Genomic DNA, 20,653 nt, shown 5'->3' on the forward strand with positions numbered 1-20,653 from the left:
AGAAACACCCGTTCTTTATCCACCAGAGTAGCACCTGTTGTTAGTTTTCCCTTACCGTTAGTTGTCCCTTACCAATGATACGTAGCCTAGTCCAGACATGGGCAACTATGATGAGGCTGGCCTCAAATAATCTGAACTCATCATGAGGGCCCGCCATTAACCCCCACCCGTCCCCCAAGTTATTTTGTTGTAATTCTACACATTTTGCAATGGGGTGTAGAGAAAATGCTGTGAGTTTAAAGCAAGTTTTCTGAAATTCGAAACATGTTGCCATAGGATAGAGAGAGATGTTTACAGTTGTTACTGTAATATCTGAGTGAAATTGACTAACAAAATCAATGGGGGAGTCCCGAGGCGGTAATTTGGCCATGATTACTACAAGTTTAGATAGCTTGGTAAATTAGTCTAGCAGCCAAAAAATGCTCGCTGACATGGGCTAACGGAGTGACTATCAGTGATTGAAATAACGAGAAAAACTGCTAATGTGCAACAGATTTTTTTTTTTTTTTTTACCTTTATTTAACCAGGCAAGTCAGTTAAGAACAAATTCTTATTTTGTACCTTGTGTACTCTACTATTCTAACTCGCAACCGTAAACAACAGACGGGAGGGGGGTCCCGGGGGAGGTCCCCGTCCCTGGCCTAGTCATTACTGTTCTACCGAGCCCAATGGATGAGGCGGGGAGGCTACACCAGGTGACCAACCGACAGTGAAGCCTACGCGTTAGATAATCTTCGCGCAGGTCTGTGCTGTCCATGTGACTCTGGAGCGCGGTGTGTGTTTGTGTGCGTGTTATCCGCTTACAGGGGCTCTCAACGCAAAGCCCCTGTCATCTTGCTCGCGCTGCTGCTTGCTCATTCCCGATGTGCCAACTGGAGAGAGAAGAGAAACGACGTTAGTTGTTTGAACCGTTAAGGGGAAAACGTTAGGAGAGCCATGGCGAACCCAGGACAAAAAGCGGTACTAATCACCGGTTGCTCCTCCGGGATCGGACTGAGGATGGCGGTGATGCTCGCTAAGGACGAGAAACAGCGCTATCACGGTAAGAGAGTAACCTCCAGGGCCTTCAGGAAGTATTCACACACCCTTTGACTTGTTTCTCATGTGTTACAGCCTGCATTTAAAATGTATACCGTTTAGATGTTTGGTCACTGGCCTACACACAATATCCCATAGTGTCAAAGTGGAATTATGTATTTTTAAATTGTTACAAATTAATACAAAAAAGTGAAAAGCTAAAGTGTCTTGGGTCAATAAGTGTTCAGTCCCTTTGTTACATCCTAAATAAGTTCAGGAGTAAAAATGTGCTTAACAAGTCACATAATAAGTTGCATGGACCCACTCTGTGTGCTAGAATAGTGTTTATCATGATTTTTGAAATAAATCCCTCATTGCCTGTAAAGTCCCTCAGTCGAGCAGTGAATTTCAAACACAGATTCAACCACAAATTAATTCACCTTTCAGCAGGACCATAACCGATAGCCAAGGCCAAATCTACACTGGATTTGTTTCCCAAGAAGACAGGGAATGATGCTGAGTGGCTGAATCACAGTTTCCACTTAAACCTATGGCAAGACCTGAAAATGGTTGCCTAGCAATGATCATAAACCAATTTGACAGCCCTTGAAGAATTTAGAAAATAACAATGTGCAAATGTGGCACAATCCAGGCATGGAAAGCTCTTAGAGATTTACCCAGAAACACTCACAGCTGTAATCACTGCCAAAGATGCTTCGACAAAGTGTTGATCAGGGGTGAGAATAATTATGTCAATTAGATGTTTCTGTATTTAATTTTTGATAAATATGCAACATTTTTCTCAAAACATGTTTTCACTTTGTGACTGTGGCGTATTGTGTGTAAATGGGTGAGAGCGAGGAAAAAAAAAGATTGAACCCATTTTGAATTCAGGCTGTAACACAGACAAATGTGTGTGTGTGTGTGTCTGGTGTACAACAGCCTAATGGTGACGATGCTGTTAGTAGGTTAAGTCCAAATAGTCCGATATATTGGGTTATAAAAACCTGTAGTCTATGATTTATCTCCATAAAAAACATGATTTATGGTTAAAAGTAGTGCACTATGTAGGGAATAGGGTACACTATGTAGGGAATAGGGTGCACTATGTAGGGAATAGGGTGCACTATGTAGGGAATAGGGTGCACTATGTAGGGAATAGGGTGCACTATGTAGGGAATAGGGTGCACTATGTAGGGAATAGGGTGCACTATGTAGGGAATAGGGTGCACTATGTAGGGAATAGGGTACACTATGTAGGGAATAGGGTGCACTATGTAGGGAATAGGGTGCACTATGTAGGGAATAGGGTGCACTATGTAGGGAATAGGGTGCACTATGTAGGGAATAGGGTGCACTATGTAGGGAATAGGGTGGACTATGTAGGGAATAGGGTGCACTATGTAGGGAATAGGGTGCACTATGTAGGGAATAGGGTGCACTATGTAGGGAATAGGGTGCACTATGTAGGGAATAGGGTGCACTATGTAGGGAATAGGGTGCACTATGTAGGGAATAGGGTGCACTATGTAGGGAATAGGGTGCACTATGTAGGGAATAGGGTGCACTATGTAGGGAATAGGGTGCACTATGTAGGGAATAGGGTGCACTATGTAGGGAATAAGGTGCACTATGTAGGGAATAAGGTGCACTATGTAGGGAATAGGGTGCCATGTGACACTAACACAGCAGGTTTCAGCACTTACACAGCAGGTTCCAACACTTACACAGCAGGTTCCAACACTTACACAGCAGGTTCCAACACTTACACAGCAGGTTCCAACACTTACACAGCAGGTTTCAGCACTTACACAGCAGGTTTCAGCACTTACACAGCAGGTTTCAGCACTTACACAGCAGGCTTCAGCACTTACACAGCAGGTTTCAGAACTTACACAGCAGGTTTCAACACAGCAGGTTCCAACACTTACACAGCAGGTTCCAACACTTACACAGCAGGTTCCAACACTTACACAGCAGGTTTCAGCACTTACACAGCAGGTTCCAACACTTACACAGCAGGTTTCAGCACTTACACAGCAGGTTCCAACACTTACACAGCAGGTTTCAGCACTTACACAGCAGGTTAACACTTACACAGCAAGTTCCAACACTTACACAGCAGGTTTCAACACAGCAGGTTTCAACACTTACACAGCAGGTTCCAATACTTACACAGCAGGTTTCAGCACTTACACAGCAGGTTTCAGCACTTACACAGCAGGTTCCAACACTTACACAGCAGGTTTCAGCACTTACACAGCAGGTTCCAACACTTACACAGCAGGTTTCAGCACTTACACAGCAGGTTCCAACACTTATACAGCAGGTTTCAACACAGCAGGTTCCAACACTTACACAGCAGGTTCCAACACTTACACAGCAAGTTCCAACACTTACACAGCAGGTTCCAACACTTACACAGCAGGTTTCAACACTTACACAGCAGGTTTCAACACTTACACAGCAGGTTCCAACACTTACACAGCAGGTTTCAACACTTACACAGCAGGTTCCAACACTTACACAGCAGGTTCCAACACTTACACAGCAGGTTCCAACACTTACACAGCAGGTTCCAACACTTACACAGCAGGTTTCAGCACTTACACAGCAGGTTTCAACACTTACACAGCAGGTTTCAACACATCAGGTTCCAACACTTACACAGCAGGTTCCAATACTTACACAGCAGGTTTCAGCACTTACACAGCAGGTTTCAACACTTACACAGCAGGTTTCAACACTTACACAGCAGGTTCCAATACTTACACAGCAGGTTTCAGCACTTACACAGCAGGTTTCAACACTTACACAGCAGGTTTCAACACATCAGGTTCCAACACTTACACAGCAGGTTCCAATACTTACACAGCAGGTTTCAGCACTTACACAGCAGGTTTCAACACTTACACAGCAGGTTTCAACACTTACACAGCAGGTTCCAACACTTACACAGCAGGTTCCAACACTTACACAGCAGGTTCCAACACTTACACAGCAGGTTCCAACACTTACACAGCAGGTTTCAGCACTTACACAGCAGGTTTCAACACTTACACAGCAGGTTTCAACACATCAGGTTCCAACACTTACACAGCAGGTTCCAACACTTACACAGCAGGTTCCAACACTTACACAGCAGGTTCCAACACTTACACAGCAGGTTTTAACACAGCAGGTTCCAACACTTACACAGCAGGTTCCAACACTTACACAGCAGGTTCCAACACTTACACAGCAGGGTTACATGATTGTCTGTGTATGTACAGTACCAGTCCACAGTTTGGACACACCTCCTCATTCCAGGGTTTTTCTTTATTTTTACTATGTTCTACATTGTAGAATAATAGTGAAGACATCAAAACTATGAAATAACACATGGAATCATGTAGTAACCAAAAAAGTGTTAAACAAATCAAAATATATTTTCTGTTTGAGATTGTTCAAGTTAGCCACCCGTTGCCTTGATGACAGCTTTGTACACTCTTAACCTTCTGGGAGTGTCTGTGTGTGGCAATGTTCTGCTTTACTCCAACCCCTGCTAAAGACTCACATACACAACACACATCAACTACATAGCAGGTTATAACACTGGTACACAACACACATCAACTACATAGCAGGTTATATCACTGGTAAACAACATACATCAACTACATAGCAGGTTATAACACTGGTACACAACATACATCAACTACATAGCAGGTTATAATACTGGTAAACAACATACGTCACTTACATAGCAGGTTATAACACTGGTACACAACATACATCACTTACATAGCAGGTTATAACACTGGTACACAACATACATCAACTACATAGCAGGTTATAACACTGGTAAACAACATACGTCACTTACATAGCAGGTTATAACACTGGTAAACAACATACATCACTTACATAGCAGGTTATAACACAGGTACACAACATACTAGAGGTAGACTGATTATGATTTTTCAACGCCAATACCGATTATTGGAGGACCAAAAAAGCCGATACCGATTAATCGGCCAATTTTTATTTTTTATTTGTAATAATGACAATTACAACGATACTGAATGAACACTTATTAAAACTTAATATAATACATCAATAAAATCAATTTAGCCTCAAATAAATATTGAAACTTTAAATGTGGTTTAAATAATGCAAAAACAAAGTTTTGGAGAAGAAAGTAAAAGTGCAATATGTGCCATGTAAGAAAGCTAACGTTTAAGTTCCTTGCTCAGAACATGAGAACATATGAAAGCTGGTGGTTCCTTTTAACATGTGTCTTCAATATTCCCAGGTAAGACATTTTAGGTTGTAGTTATTATAGGAATTATAGGACTATTTCTCTCTATACCATTTGTATTTCACAAACCTTTGACTATTGGATGTTCTTATAGGTACTTTAGTATTGCCAGTGTAACAGTATAGCTTCCGTCCCTCTCCTCGCCCCTACCTGGGCTCGAACCAGGAACACATCGACAACAGCCACCCTCGAAGGAGCGTTACCCATCGCTCCACAAAAGCCGCGGCCCTTGCAGAGCAAGGGGAACAACTACTTCAAGTCTCAGAGCGAGTGACGATTGAAACGCTATTAGCTCGCCCCCCGCTAACTAGCTAGTCATTTCACATCGGTTACACCAGCCTAATCTCGGGAGTTGATTGGCTTGAAGTCATAAACAGCGCAATGCTTGAAGCACTGCGAAGAGCTGCTGGCAAAACGCATGAAATTGCTGTTTGAATGAATGCTTATGAGCCTGCTGCTACCTACCACCACTCAGTCAGACTGCTCTATCAAATCATAGACTTAATTGTAACATAATAACACACAGAAATACGAGCCTTAGGTCATTAATATGGTCCAATCCGGAAACTATCATCTCGAAAACAAAACGTTTATTCTTTCAGTGAAATACGGAACCTTTCCTTATTTTATCTAACGGGTGGCATCCAGTCTAAATATTCCTGTTACATTGCACAACCTTCAATGTTATGTCATGATTACGTACAATTCTAGCAAATTAGTTCGCAACGAGCCAGGCGGCCCAAACTGTTGCATATACCCTGACTCTGTGTGCAATGAACGCAAGAGAAGTGACACAATTTCACCTGGTTAATATTGCCTGCTAACCTGGATTTACTTTAGCTAAATATGCAGGTTTAAAAATATATTATTGATTTTAAGAAAGGCATTGATGTTTATGGTTAGGTACACATTGGAACAACGATACGCACCACATCGATTATATACAACACAGGACACGCTAGGGAAACTAGTAATATCATCAACCATGTGTAGTTAACTAGTGATTATGATTGATTGATTGTTCTTTATAAGATAAGTATAATGCTAGCTAGCAACTTACCTTGGCTTACTGCATTCGCGTAACAGGCTCGTGGAATGCAATGTAAGGCAGGTGGGTAGAGTGTTGGACTAGTTAACCGTAAGGTTGCAAGATTGAATCCCCGAGCTGACAAGGTAAAAATCTGTCGTTCTGCCCCTGAACAAGGCAGTTAACCCTCTGTTTCTCGGTAGACCGTCATTGTAAATAAGAATGTGTTCTTAACTGACTGGTTAAATAAAGGTGTAAAACAAAAAACATCTGCCAAATCGGTCATTCTGATTAATCAGTCAACCTCTATAACATACATCACTTAGGTTATAACACTGGTACACAACACACATCACTTACATAGCAGGTTATAACACTGGTAAACAACATACATCAACTACATAGCAGGTTATAACACATAGCATGGTTACATGATTGTCTGTCTGCAGTATGGGCTATGTAAGGCTCTGTGTATGTAAGAGTGTGTGCGTAAGAGTGTGTGCGTAAGAGTGTGTGCGTAAGAGTGTGTGCGTAAGAGTGTGTACGTAAGAGTGTGTACGTAAGAGTGTGTCTGCAGTCTGGGCTATGTAAGGCTCTGTGTATGTAAGAGTGTGTATGTAAGAGTGTGTGTGTGTAAGTTACACATCATGGTTATTATGTCTCATCCCTGCTTAACCTGAGACCAATCAGTAAGGAGTAGTAGCATTACCACTGCTCTCAGTGTCCTAATACCTGGTGGATAATACCTAAACCTCCAGGAGGGGCCCTGCCTGGGCCGCTTACTGCCCCACTTAGAGGCCTCATCCTGGGCCGCGGGCGAGCCAGAGGGTGGGGTGGGATGGGTATTCTTGGTGCTGTCGGGTGAGTGCTAACGCTAAGCTAGCCCCATAATAAGATCAGCCCACAGTGCCAGGGCTAAATCAGACAGCAGACACGTGAGGGACAGGTAGTTCAGGGCCGTCTGGCTGCTGTCTATAGAACAGTACAACACAGTGGGTTTTAATCCTGGTTCTGAGGGGCGAACATGTTCATGTTTTAATCCTTAACACTATTCAGTTGAATCCCGCTGATCAACACATCATTAAACCTTTCATTAGTGGAATCAGGTGTGCGATACCCAGAACCATGTGGTATATATTAACCTGTATAGGGCTAATTGTTATGTACAGTGCCTTGCGTAAGTATTCAGCCCCCTTGAACTTTGCGACCTTTTGCCACATTTCAGGCTTCAAACATAAAGATATAAAACTGTATTTTTTTGTGAATAATCAACAACAAGTGGGACACAATCATGAAGTGGAACGACATGTATTGGATATTTCAAACTTTTTTAACAAATCAAAAACTGAAAAATTGGGCGTGCAAAATTATTCAGCCCCTTTACTTTCAGTGCAGCAAACTTTCTCCAGAAGTTCAGTGAGGATCTCTGAATGATCCAATGTTGACCTAAATGACTAATGATGATAAATACAATCCACCTGTGTGTAATCAAGTCTCCGTATAAATGCACCTGCACTGTGATAGTCTCAGATGTCCGTTACAAGTGCAGAGAGCGTCATGAAGAACAAGGAACACACCAGGCAGGTCCGAGATACTGTTGTAAAGAAGTTTAAAGCCGGATTTGGATACAAAAAGATTTCCCAAGCTTTAAACATCCCAAGGAGCACTGTGCAAGCGATAATATTGAAATGGAAGGAGTATCAGACCACTGCAAATCTACCAAGACCTGGCCGTCCCTCTAAACTTTCAGCTCATACAAGGAGAAGACTGATCAGAGATGCAGCCAAGAGGCCCATGATCACTCTGGATGAACTGCAGAGATCTATAGCTGAGGTGGGAGACTCTGTCCATAGGACAACAATCAGTCGTATATTGCACAAATCTGGCCTTTATGGAAGAGTGGCAAGAAGAAAGCCATTTCTTAAAGATATCCATAAAAAGTGTAGTTTAAAGTTTGCCACAAGCCACCTGGGAGACACACCAAACATGTGGAAGAAGGTGCTCTGGTCAGATGAAACCAAAATTGAACTTTTTGGCAACAATGCAAAACGTTATGTTTGGCGTAAAAGCAACACAGCTGAACACACCATCCCCACTGTCAAACATGGTGGTGGCAGCATCATGGTTTGGGCCTGCTTTTCTTCAGCAGGGACAGGGAAGATGGTTAAAATTGATGGGAAGATGGATGGAGCCAAATACAGGACCATTCTGGAAGAAAACCTGATGGAGTCTGCAAAAGACCTGAGACTGGGACGGAGATTTGTCTTCCAACAAGACAATGATCCAAAACATAAAGCAAAATCTACAATGGAATGGTTCAAAAATAAACATATCCAGGTGTTAGAATGGCCAAGTCAAAGTCCAGACCTGAATCCAATCGAGAATCTGTGGAAAGAACTGAAAACTGCTGTTCACAAATGCTCTCCATCCAACCTCACTGAGCTCGAGCTGTTTTGCAAGGAGGAATGGGAAAAAATGTCAGTCTCTCGATGTGCAAAACTGATAGAGACATACCCCAAGCGACTTACAGCTGTAATCGCAGCAAAAGGTGGCGCTACAAAGTATTAACTTAAGGGGGCTGAATAATTTTGCACGCCCAATTTTTCAGTTTTTGATTTGTTAAAAAAGTTTGAAATATCCAATAAATGTTGTTCCACTTCATGATTGTGTCCCACTTGTTGTTGATTCTTCACAAAAAAATACAGTTTTATATCTTTATGTTTGAAGCCTGAAATGTGGCAAAAGGTCGCAAAGTTCAAGGGGGCCGAATACTTTCGCAAGGCACTGTATATAGTAGTATAGGATACTCAGAACCATGTGGTATATATTAACCTGTACAGGGTTAATTGTTATGTATAGAGTAGTATAGGATCGTATAGGATACTCCGAACCATGTGGTATATATTAACCTGTACAGGGCTAATTGTTATGTATATAGTAGTATAGGATAGTACAGGATACTCAGAACCATGTGGTATAAGGTACATATAGATGTATAGAGTAGTATAGGATAGTACAGGATACTCAGAACCACGTGGTATAAGGTAGGGACATATAGATGTATATAGTAGTATAGGATACTCAGAACAATGTGGTATATATTAACCTGTATAGGGCTAATTGTTATGTATATAGTAGTATAGGATATTATAGGATACTCAGAACCATGTGGTATATATTAACCTGTATATGTCACGGTCTTCCTCCTCTTCATCTGAAGAGGAGAGGCGAGAAGGATCAGAGGACCAAAATGCGGCGTGGTATGTGTTCATAGTGAATTTTAATAAAGAGAACACTGAACACTGCAACACTATACAAAACCAATAAACCAATGACGACCGTGAAGCTACAAAATAGACCTGTGCTGAACACAAGCCACTAACATAGACAATCACCCACAAACAAACAGTGAAACCCAGGCTACCTAAGTATGGTTCTCAATCAGAGACAACTAATGACACCTGTCTCTGATTGAGAACCATACTAGGCCGAAACATACAAATCCCAAATCATAGAAAATCAAACAGACTTCCCACCCAACTCACGCCCTGACCATACTAACTAAATACAAAACAAAGGAAATAAAGGTCAGAACGTGACAGTACAGGGCTAATTGTTATGTATATAGTAATATAGGATAGTACAGGATACTCAGAACCATGTGGTATATATTAACCTGTACAGGGCTAATTGTTATGTAAATAGTAATATAGGATACTCAGAACCATGTGGGATATATTAACCTGTACAGGGTTATTTGTTATGTATATAGTAGTATAGGATATTATAGGATACTCAGAGCCATGTGGTACACACATTTAAATGTCGACCAGCGGTACGCAACCTGTGGTCCGTGGACTGGCGCTGGCCCCTGGGATGATACTGAGCGGTCCATCAGATAGTTAACTGACAGTGATTTAGTTATACGGGGCGGCAGGTACTGCCGGTTCGAATCCCGGGGTCTGACGAGACCCGGGAGTTGCTGGAATCAAATCCTAGATGCCATTGCCTGTCGTTGTGCAAGGCACTTAAAACCCCCACAACTGCTCCACGGGCGCCCAGTGTGGCAGCCCCCTGCTCTAACCTCTCCAACCTGTATACAGGTGTCCTATCTTAATTTGATCACTCTGTTTTCGCAGAGGATTTTCCTGCACAGCAGAAAATTCTTAATTTGATATTTTTGGGGGGCTTCTAAAGTTTGTAATTTCCACTGTAAAATCTCTGAATGTATCAACCCCTACAAACATGTCTATTAATCAGAATCCACATAATAATTAAAATGTCCTGTTGCTGCAGGATTGTTTTTCTGTCGTGAGAAACTAGTCAAATTAAAATGTAACATCTTTTTGTGTCTTTCAGAGGGGTTGGGATCATTTAGGTTTGACCTTGTATACAGATGGTGAATAAAAGGATCGCCATAATTTGATGTAGCTAAACGGTCCTTGGACATCAACTCATCCTCCTTCCTTCTCTCTAACCTTAAGGCTACCTGCCTATTACCTTCTCCCTGAATATGAACAGCATAATGTGCTACAGGTAGAGACCGACCTGGAAAAGGTCTCCATAAAGAAGGGGAGGGGAGGGGGAAGGTCTCCATAAAGAAGGAGAGGGGGAGAGGGGGAAGGTCTCCATAAAGAGGGAGAGGGGGAAGGTCTCCATAAAGAGGGAGAGGGGGAAGGTCTCCATAAAGAGAGAGGGGGGGAAGGTCTCCATAAAGAGGGAGAGGGGGAAGGTCTCCATAAAGAGGGAGAGGGGGAAGGTCTCCATAAAGAGGGAGAGGGGGAAGGTCTCCATAAAGAGGGAGAGGGGGAAGGTCTCCATAAAGAGGGAGAGGGGGAAGGTCTCCATAAAGAGGGAGAGGGGGAAGGTCTCCATAAAGAGGGAGAGGGGGAAGGTCTCCATAAAGAGGGAGAGGGGGAAGGTCTCCATAAAGAGGGAGAGGGGGAAGGTCTCCATAAAGAGGGAGAGGGGGAAGGTCTCCATAAAGAGGGAGAGGGGGAAGGTCTCCATGAAGAGGGAGAGGGGGAGGGTCTCCATAAAGAGGGAGAGGGGGAAGGTCTCCATAAAGAAGGGGAGGGGAGAGGGGGAAGGTGTCCATAAAGAAGGGGAGGGGAGAGGGGGAAGGTCTCCATAAAGAGGGAGAGGGGGAAGGTCTCCATAAAGAAGGGGAGGGGAGAGGGGGAAGGTCTCCATAAAGAGGGAGAGGGGGAAGGTCTCCATAAAGAAGGAGAGGGGGAGGGAGAAGGTCTCCATGAAGAAGGAGAGGGGGAAGGTCTCCATGAAGAAGGAGAGGGGGAAGGTCTCCATGAAGAAGGAGAGGGGGAAGGTCTCCATAAAGAAGGGGAGGGGAGAGGGGGAAGGTCTCCATAAAGAAGGAGAGGGGAGAGGGGGAAGGTCTCCATGAAGAAGGAGAGGGGGAGAGGGGGAAGGTCTCCATAAAGAAGGAGAGGGGAGAGGGGGAAGGTCTCCATGAAGAAGGAGAGGGGGAGAGGGGGAAGGTCTCCATAAAGAAGGAGAGGGGGAAGGTCTCCATGAAGAAGGAGAGGGGGAAGGTCTCCATGAAGAAGGAGAGGGGGAGAGTGGGAAGGTCTCCATGAAGAAGGAGAGGGGAGAGGGGGAAGGTCTCCATGAAGAAGGAGAGGGGGAGAGGGGGAAGGTCTCCATAAAGCAGGGGAGGGGAGAAGGGGAAGGTCTCCATAAAGCAGGGGAGGGGAAAGGGAGAAGGAAGGAGAGGAGGAGGGAGAAGGAAGGAGAGGAGGAGGGAGAAGGAAGGAGAGGAGGAGGGAGAAGGAAGGAGAGGAGGAGGGAGAAGGAAGGAGAGGAGGAGGGAGAAGGAAGGAGAGGGGGAGGGAGAAGGAAGGAGAGGGGGAGGGAGAAGGAAGGAAAGGGGGAGGGAGAAGGAAGGAAAGGGGGAGGGAGGAGGAGGGGTAAGGAAGGAGGAGGGGGAGGGAGGAGGAGGGGGAGGGGGAAGGAAGGAGGAGGGGGAGGGAGAAGGAAGGAAAGGGGGAGGGAGGAGGAGGGGGAGGGGGAAGGAAGGAGGGGAGAGAGGTGAGAAATAGCTACAAAGATTAACAATAGCCAGCTAGAAAGTAAATTCAGTCCTTTGGGAATATGATTATTATTATTATCATAATGTCTTATAGAATGTGGTTTCCCCCCCGCTCTTTCCTCTCCTCACCTCCTCACCGCTCAACATACACATTCCACACACACAATAGAAAACCCCACCCACCCACACTCACACAAATAATATAAACATTCCATACTCAAACATGCACTTACATGCAGGGTTTGTAACTTCTGTCTAACACCAATGTATTACACACACTTACGTGCTCAAACACACACAGAGACACACACACACACACACACACACACACAGTGTAATTTCTGTTTACTCATTATCAGGTTTAATCCAGTGAACTCTGTTTGACCCTATTCTCTCTCTCTCTCTCTCTCTCTCTCTCTCTCTCAATCTCTCTCTCCCACCCCCTCTCCTCTCTCTCTCCCCTCTCTCTCCCTCTCTCCTTTCTCACCCCCTCTCCCCTCTCTCTCTCCCACCCCCTCTCCTCTCTCCTCTCTCCCACCCCCTCTCCTCTCTCTCTCCCACCCCCTCCCCTCTCTCTCTCTCCCTCCCACCCCCTCCCCTCTCTCCCTCCCACCCCCTCTCTCCCCTCCCCTCTCTCCTCTCCCACCCTCTCTCTCCCCTCCCCTCTCTCCTCTCCCACCCTCTCTCTCCCCTCTCCTCTCTCTCCAGTCATTGCCACCATGCGAGACCTGAAGCGTAAAGACAAGCTGGTGGAGGCAGCAGGTGATGCGTACGGGAAGAGCCTCTCTCTAGCTGTGTTGGACGTGTGTACGGACGAGTCAGTCAAACAGTGTATCGACGGAATCAAGGACAGACATGTGGACGTACTCAGTAAGGAACAACCTTTGTGATCTTTGGACTTCTCTGAAGGCGTCCCAAATGGCACCCTATTCTCTACGTTCTCAGGAAGGAAACAACCTTTGTTTTTATGACGCAAGGCAACACTTCTGTCAAAACCAAAATCTATAAACCAGAGCCATCTAGGTGCCATCTAGGTGCCATCTAGGACACTGTCAAGGTATAAAATACTATGTACTGTCGTAGGTTCTCAACTATACAACACACATCTCCCTCCATCCTGACTTTAACCATTATGGATAAACCATGCAAAACTGACCTCAGTTCAGATCATAGTTCATTGAGAGACTGGAGAGGCCACAGTAAAACTGACCTCAGTTCAGATCATAGTTCATTGAGAGACTGGAGAGGCCAGAGTAAAACTGACCTCAGTTCAGGGGCCATATGTATGAAGCGTCTCAGACTAGGAGTTCTGATCTAGGATCAGGTCCCCCTCCTGTCAATGTAGTCTTATTCATTGTGTTCTAGAAGGCAACATTTATCCTAGATCATCGCTCCTTAGATGCTTGATGTATACCAGGGGTACTCAACTACTCAGTGGTGTAAAGTACTTAATAAGTATAAATACTTTAAAGTACTACTTAAGTAGTTTTTTGGGGTATCTGTACTTTACTTTATTATTCATATGTTTCACAACTTTTACTTCATTACCAAAGAAAATAATGTATTTTTTACTCCTTACATTTTCCCTGACACCCAAAAGTACTCGTTACATGTTGAATGCTTAGCAGGACAGGAAAATTGTCTAATTCACCCAGTTATCAAGAGAACATGGTCATCCCTACTGCCTCTGATCTGGCTGACTCACTAAACAGAGAACATGGTCATCCCTACTGCCTCTGATCTGGCTGACTCACTAAACACACGTTTTGTTTGTAAGTTATGTTTGAGTGGTGGAGTGTCGGAGTGTGCCCCTGGCCCCTGGCTATCTGTAAAGAAAAAATAAATGGTCCCATCTGGTTTGCTTAATATAAGGAATTTGAAATTATTTATACTTTTACGTTTGATACGGTAGTATATTTGAGCAATTACATTTACTTTTGATACTTAAGTATATTTAAAACCAAATACTTTTAGACTTTTACTCAAGTAGTATTTTACTGGGTGACTTTTACTTTCTATTAAGGTATCTTTACTTTTACTCAAGCATGACAACTGGGTACTTTATCCACCACTGACTGTGAGTATCCACTGCAACTACCTACTATTTGAGAAGGTTCGGGAACACACATTTCCTAGGTGGCAAAGGTCCTAGGTGGCAAATGTCCTAGGTGGCAAAGGTCCTAGATGGCAAAGGTCCTAGGTGGCAAAGGTCCTAGGTGGCAAAGGTCCTAGATGGCAAAGGTCCTAGGTGGCAAAGGTCCTAGATGGCCAAGGTCCTAGATGGCCAAGGTCCTAGGTGGCAAAGGTCCTAGATGGCAAAGGTCCTAGATGGCAAAGGTCCTAGATGGCAAAGGTCCTAGGTGGCAAAGGTCCTAGGTGGCAAAGGTCCTAGATGGCAAAGGTCCTAGGTGGCAAAGGTTCGAGGTGGCAAAGGTCCTAGGTGGCAAAGGTCCTAGGTGGCGAAGGTCCTAGGTGGCAAAGGTCCTAGATGGCAAAGGTCCTAGATGGCAAAGGTCCTAGGTGGCAAAGGTCCTAGGTGGCCAAGGTCCTAGGTGGCAAAGGTCCTAGGTGGCCAAGGTCCTAGATGGCAAAGGTCCTAGGTGGCAAAGGTCCTAGGTGGCAAAGGTCCTAGGTGGCAAAGGTCCTAGGTGGCAAAGGTCCTAGGTGGCAAAGGTCCTAGTTGGCCAAGGTCCTAGGTGGCCAAGGTCCTAGATGGCCAAGGTCCTAGATGGCCAAGGTCCTAGGTGGCAAAGGTCCTAGATGGCAAAGGTCCTAGATGGCAAAGGTCCTAGATGGCAAAGGTCCTAGGTGGCAAAGGTCCTAGGTGGCAAAGGTCCTAGATGGCAAAGGTCCTAGGTGGCAAAGGTTCGAGGTGGCAAAGGTCCTAGGTGGCAAAGGTCCTAGGTGGCCAAGGTCCTAGGTGGCAAAGGTCCTAGGTGGCCAAGGTCCTAGGTGGCAAAGGTCCTAGATGGCAAAGGTCCTAGATGGCAAAGGTCCTAGGTGGCAAAGGTCCTAGGTGGCAAAGGTCCTAGGTGGCCAAGGTCCTAGGTGGCAAAGGTCCTAGGTGGCCAAGGTCCTAGATGGCAAAGGTCCTAGGTGGCCAAGGTCCTAGGTGGCAAAGGTCCTAGGTGGCAAAGGTCCTAGGTGGCAAAGGTCCTAGGTGGCAAAGGTCCTAGTTGGCCAAGGTCCTAGGTGGCCAAGGTCCTAGGTGGCCAAGGTCCTAGGTGGCAAAGGCCCTAGGTGGCAAAGGCCCTAGGTGGCAAAGGTCCTAGGTGGCAAAGGTCCTAGGTGGCAAAGGTCCTAGGTGGCAAAGGTCCTAGATGGCAAAGGGATATTGTGATTCATCAGCCTGGTGCATTCTACTATTACAACTCTCAACAGCAGTAAGTTGAAAGCCCGACTGAGTTCCTAAAAAGTAGGGACCCGCAGTCGGGATTTACCCCTTTCTGGACCGCGGTCCGCCAGTTGAGTATGGCTGATATGTACTATACAGGCCCTGGTCAGAGACTGGGATAAAGCCTGGTTATAACTCAGTGTAGTGACAGACTGGGATAAAGCCTGGTTATAACTCAGTGTAGTGAGAGCCTGGGATAAAGCCTGGTTATAACTCAGTGTAGTGAGAGCCTGGGATAAAGCCTGGTTATAACTCAGTGTAGTGAGAGACTGGGATAAAGCCTGGTTATAACTCAGTGTAGTGAGAGACTGGGATAAAGCCTGGTTATAACTCAGTGTAGTGAGAGACTGGGATAAAGCCTGGTTATAAGTTAGTGTAGTGGGAGACTGGGCTAAAAGCCTGGTTATTACTCAGTGTAGTGAGAGACTGGGATAAAGCCTGGTTATAACTCAGTGTAGTGAGAGACTGGGATAAAGCCTGGTTATAACTCAGTGTAGTGAGAGACTGGGATAAAGCCTGGTCATAACTCAGTGTAGTGAGAGACTGGGATAAAGCCTGGTTATAACTCAGTGTAGTGAGAGACCGGGATAAAGCCTTAGGTTATACTGCCACCCGGTGGTGACTATTGGAACACAACTGAAGAGACGAGAGTGCTCTGATCACCTATGTGAACAGGGGTGTCACTCTTTCCTTCTGGTTTCCCTATTCCTTCCTCTCTCTTCACCCTCCCCCTCTCTACCTCTTTTCTCTCTCTCCCCCTCCTTCTCCCTCTCACCCCATCCTTCTCCTTTCCACGTATCTCGCCCCCTCTTTCTCCCTCTCATCCCTCTCTCCCACTCCTTCTCTCTTCCACTCCCTCCCACCTCTCATCCCTCCCTCCCACCTCTCTCTCCCACTCCTTCTCTCTTCCACTCCCTCCCACCTCTCTCCCCCCTCCTTCTCCCATCCACTCCCTCCCACCTCTCTCTCTCTCTCCCCCCTCCTTCTCCCATCCTCCTCCCTCCCTCCCTCCCTCCCACCTCTCCTCTCCCTCCTCCTCTCTCTCTCTAGTTAATAATGCAGGTATAGGTCTGGTGGGACCGGTGGAAAGCATCAGTATAGCTGAGATGAAGAGTGTGTTTGAGACCAACTTCTTCGGTGTGATCCGGATGATCAAGGAGGTGATGCCAGATATGAAGAAGAGGAAGGGAGGACACATCATAGTGGTCAGCAGTGTCATGGGACTACAGGGTACGGACCTATGCTTTGATTGATTGATTGATTGATTGGATTGATTGATTGGCTGATGTGAAAAAGAGGAGGGGATACACATCATAGTGGTCCAAGCGATATGTGGCAAATGTGATATGTTCACTTTTTAATTAAAGCACGAAACTCGGTACACTTGTACAGTTTGAGGCCCTGAACATTTTCAGATATGGAGGCATTGCAAAAGCGCCTCCTGGCGGCCGTGGCGGCCATTTTAATGTTCTGCCACAGTCGGACAGTGTTTTCTCCTGTCCTATCTGCTGAACCAGACATGAATACACAGAAAAGGTGATGTCTACATCTACGTTTTGATGGTGAAGGATGACAATGGTTCCGTGTACAACATCATAAACGGTTGAGAATATGATATAATGGTGGACTTGTATGTAACGGTGAAGGATGACAGTGGTTCCGTGTACAACATCATAAACGGTTGAGAAGATGATATAATGGTGGACTTGTATGTAACGGTGAAGCCATGTGAAGAAATTCAATGTAAAATCGCCTGTTTCATAGACTATTATGTCTGTTGTTCATTTGAAAATTGGATGAAACTCATTTCTTTATGTGTTTTTGTACATAATGCTTGTGAACATATGTGGTAGTAGTGGGGATCCTGGTGAAATAGTGCTCTCTGATCTCAGGTGTGGTGTTTAATGACGTGTATGCTGCCTCTAAGTTTGCCATGGAAGGGTTTTGTGAGTGTCTGGCTGTACAGCTGCTCAAGTTTAACGTCACGTGAGTCTCTCTAACACAGATGTTTTCCTAAATTAATGGCTTTATTTTTTACATTTAATATCTATATTTTGTCGGGGACGGACCAATTAAAACATACGATTAAAAATATGATCTCTCTTCTCTCCTTCTCCCCTTTCTTTTCTCTCTCCTTCTCCCCTTCTTTCTTTTCTATCCTTCTCCCCTTCTTTCTCTTCTCTCCTTCTCCCCTTCTTTCTTTTCTGTCCTTCTCCCCTTCTTTCTTTTCTGTCCTTCTCCCCTTCTTTCTTTTCTGTCCTTCTCCCCTTCTTTCTTTTCTGTCCTTCTCCCCCTCTTTCTTTTCTGTCCTTCTCCCCTTCTTTCTTTTCTGTCCTTCTCCCCCTCTTTCTTTTCTGTCCTTCTCCCCTTCTTTTCTGTCCTTCTCCCCTTCTTTCTTTTCTATCCTTCTCCCCTTCTTTCTTTTCTGTCCTTCTCCCCTTCTTTCTTTTCTGTCCTTCTCCCCTTCTTTCTTTTCTATCCTTCTCCCCCTCTTTCTTTTCTATCCTTCTCCCCTTCTTTCTTTTCTGTCCTTCTCCCCCTCTTTCTTTTCTGTCCTTCTCCCCCTCTTTGTTTTCTGTCCTTCTCCCCCTCTTTCTTTTCTGTCCTTCTCCCCTTCTTTCTTTTCTGTCCTTCTCCCCTTCTTTCTTTTCTGTCCTTCTCCCCTTCTTTCTTTTCTGTCCTTCTCCCCTTCTTTCTTTTCTGTCCTTCTCCCCTTCTTTCTTTTCTGTCCTTCTCCCCTTCTTTCTTTTCTGTCCTTCTCCCCTTCTTTCTTTTCTATCCTTCTCCCCTTCTTTCTTTTCTGTCCTTCTCCCCCTTTCTTTTCTGTCCTTCTCCCCCTCTCTTTTCTGTCCTTCTCCCCTTCTTTCTTTTTTGTCCTTCTCCCCTTCTTTCTTTTCTGTCCTTCTCCCCCTCTTTCTTTTCTGTCCTTCTCCCCCTCTTTCTTTTCTGTCCTTCTCCCCCTCTTTCTTTTCTGTCCTTCTCCCCCTCTTTCTTTTCTGTCCTTCTCCCCCTCTTTCTTTTCTGTCCTTCTCCCCCTCTTTCTTTTCTGTCCTTCTCCCCCTCTTTCTTTTCTGTCCTTCTCCCCCTCTTTCTTTTCTGTCCTTCTCCCCCTCTCCCCCTCTTTCTTTTCTCTCTCCGTCCCTCTTTCCCTCCTTCTCATCCTCTCCCTCTTCCCTTTCTTTCCCTTTCTTTCTCTCCCTCCTCTCCCCCCTCTCCCTCCTCCTAGTATGTCTATGATAGAGCCAGGCCCGGTCCATACAGAGTTTGAATCTAAGATGATTCAGGACGTCCGTCAGAAAGAGTTCCCTGGGGCCGATGCCGATACCGTCAACTACTTTAAAAACGTCTACCTGCCCTCCTCCGTCGACATCTTTGAGACGCTAGGACAGACCCCCGATGACATCGCCAGGGTTAGTCCACCTGCTTGAGTGTGTGTCTGGCCTACCCTCTCTCTACTCTCTCTCTACTCTCTCTCTACTCTCGCTAGCTCTCTACACTCTCTCTCCCTCCCTCTGTCTCTCTACTCTCTCCCTCTGTCTCTACTACCCTCTCTCCACTCTCTCTCTCCTCTCTCCCTCTATTTTTTTCTCTCTCTCTCCACCTGTCTTTCTCTCCCTTTCCTCCCCCAGCAGTGCACCAACTAGTCTCTCTCTCCTTCTCTTCCACCCCCAGCAGTGCACTAACTAGTCTCTCTCACTCTCCTGTAGTGTACTAAGAAGGTGATTGAGCAGGGCAGTTCTGCACGGTTCCGGAACCTTACCAACCCGCTGTACACGCCCATCGTGGCACTGAAGTATGCAGATGAGACGGGCGGCCTGTCGGTGCACGCCTTCTACCATATGTTGTTCAACCTGGGGCCCCTGATGCACGTTAGCATGAAGGCTATGCAGTACCTGACCTGTGGATGTCTACGCTCCAGGACCATCTCCCCTAACTAGACACACACACACACACACACACACACACACACAGAGAGACACACGAGCATGCAGAGACAACACACACATAGACACACATAGGCACACGGAGGGACACAGTGACACACACACACACTAGTATGCAGTACCTGACCTGTGGATGTCTGCGCTCCAGAACCATCTCACCCAACACACACGGAGGGTCAAGACACACACTCACACGGAGAGTCAAGACACACACACACAGAGAGTCAAGACACACACTCACACGGAGAGTCAAGACACACACTCACACAGAGAGTCAAGACACACACTCACACAGAGAGTCAAGACACACGGAGAGTCAAGACACACACTCACACGGAGGGTCAAGACACACACTCACACGGAGGGTCAAGACACACACTCACACACGGAGAGTCAAGACACACACTCACACACGGAGAGTCAAGACACACACTCACACACGGAGAGTCAAGACACACACTCACACACGGAGAGTCAAGACACACACTCACACAGAGAGTCAAGACACACGGAGAGTCAAGACACACACTCACACGGAGGGTCAAGACACACACTCACACGGAGGGTCAAGACACACACTCACATGGAGGGTCAAGACACACTCACACGGAGGGTCAAGACACACACTCACACGGAGGGTCAAGACACACACTCACACGGAGGGTCAAGACACACACTCACACGGAGAGTCAAGACACACACTCACACGGAGAGTCAAGACACACACTGTAAAGACAAACTCAAAACACCCCCCCCCTGCAGTTTTAAAGTGTTCCTCCCTCTGTGAGCTGCCATACTTTGTACTGTTTGTTTTGATAGAAGCAGGACCTACAGATGTTGAAATGTAACCTCTCTGTCTGTCTAACATAGACTATGTATGTATAGACACTATCTTGTGTGTAATGCATGTCATTTTGAATAG

General features: G+C 45.5%; 1 protein-coding gene across 2 annotated transcripts; it reads left to right on the top strand.

The window, feature by feature from the left end:
- Positions 1–544: 544 nt before the first annotated feature.
- Positions 545–20,091, top strand: LOC110485368 (retinol dehydrogenase 8-like). 2 transcript variants are annotated; one of them, XM_036948802.1, is made up of 6 exons: positions 566–1,042; positions 13,102–13,263; positions 16,838–17,017; positions 17,680–17,773; positions 19,014–19,197; positions 19,495–20,091. In XM_036948802.1, the coding sequence occupies exons 1-6, from the start codon at positions 937–939 to the stop codon at positions 19,723–19,725; spliced, it is 957 nt and encodes a 318-aa protein (XP_036804697.1). In that variant the 5' UTR covers positions 566–936; the 3' UTR covers positions 19,726–20,091. The 2 variants fall into 2 exon arrangements, with proteins under 2 accessions (XP_036804698.1, XP_036804697.1); XM_036948803.1 differs by lacking the exon at positions 16,838–17,017 and having other exon boundaries at positions 545–1,042; positions 19,495–20,015.
- Positions 20,092–20,653: the final 562 nt, after the last annotated feature.

This window comes from Oncorhynchus mykiss, chromosome 17 (assembly GCF_013265735.2).
Source record: "Oncorhynchus mykiss isolate Arlee chromosome 17, USDA_OmykA_1.1, whole genome shotgun sequence".
Classification (NCBI taxonomy): Eukaryota; Metazoa; Chordata; class Actinopteri; order Salmoniformes; family Salmonidae; genus Oncorhynchus; species Oncorhynchus mykiss.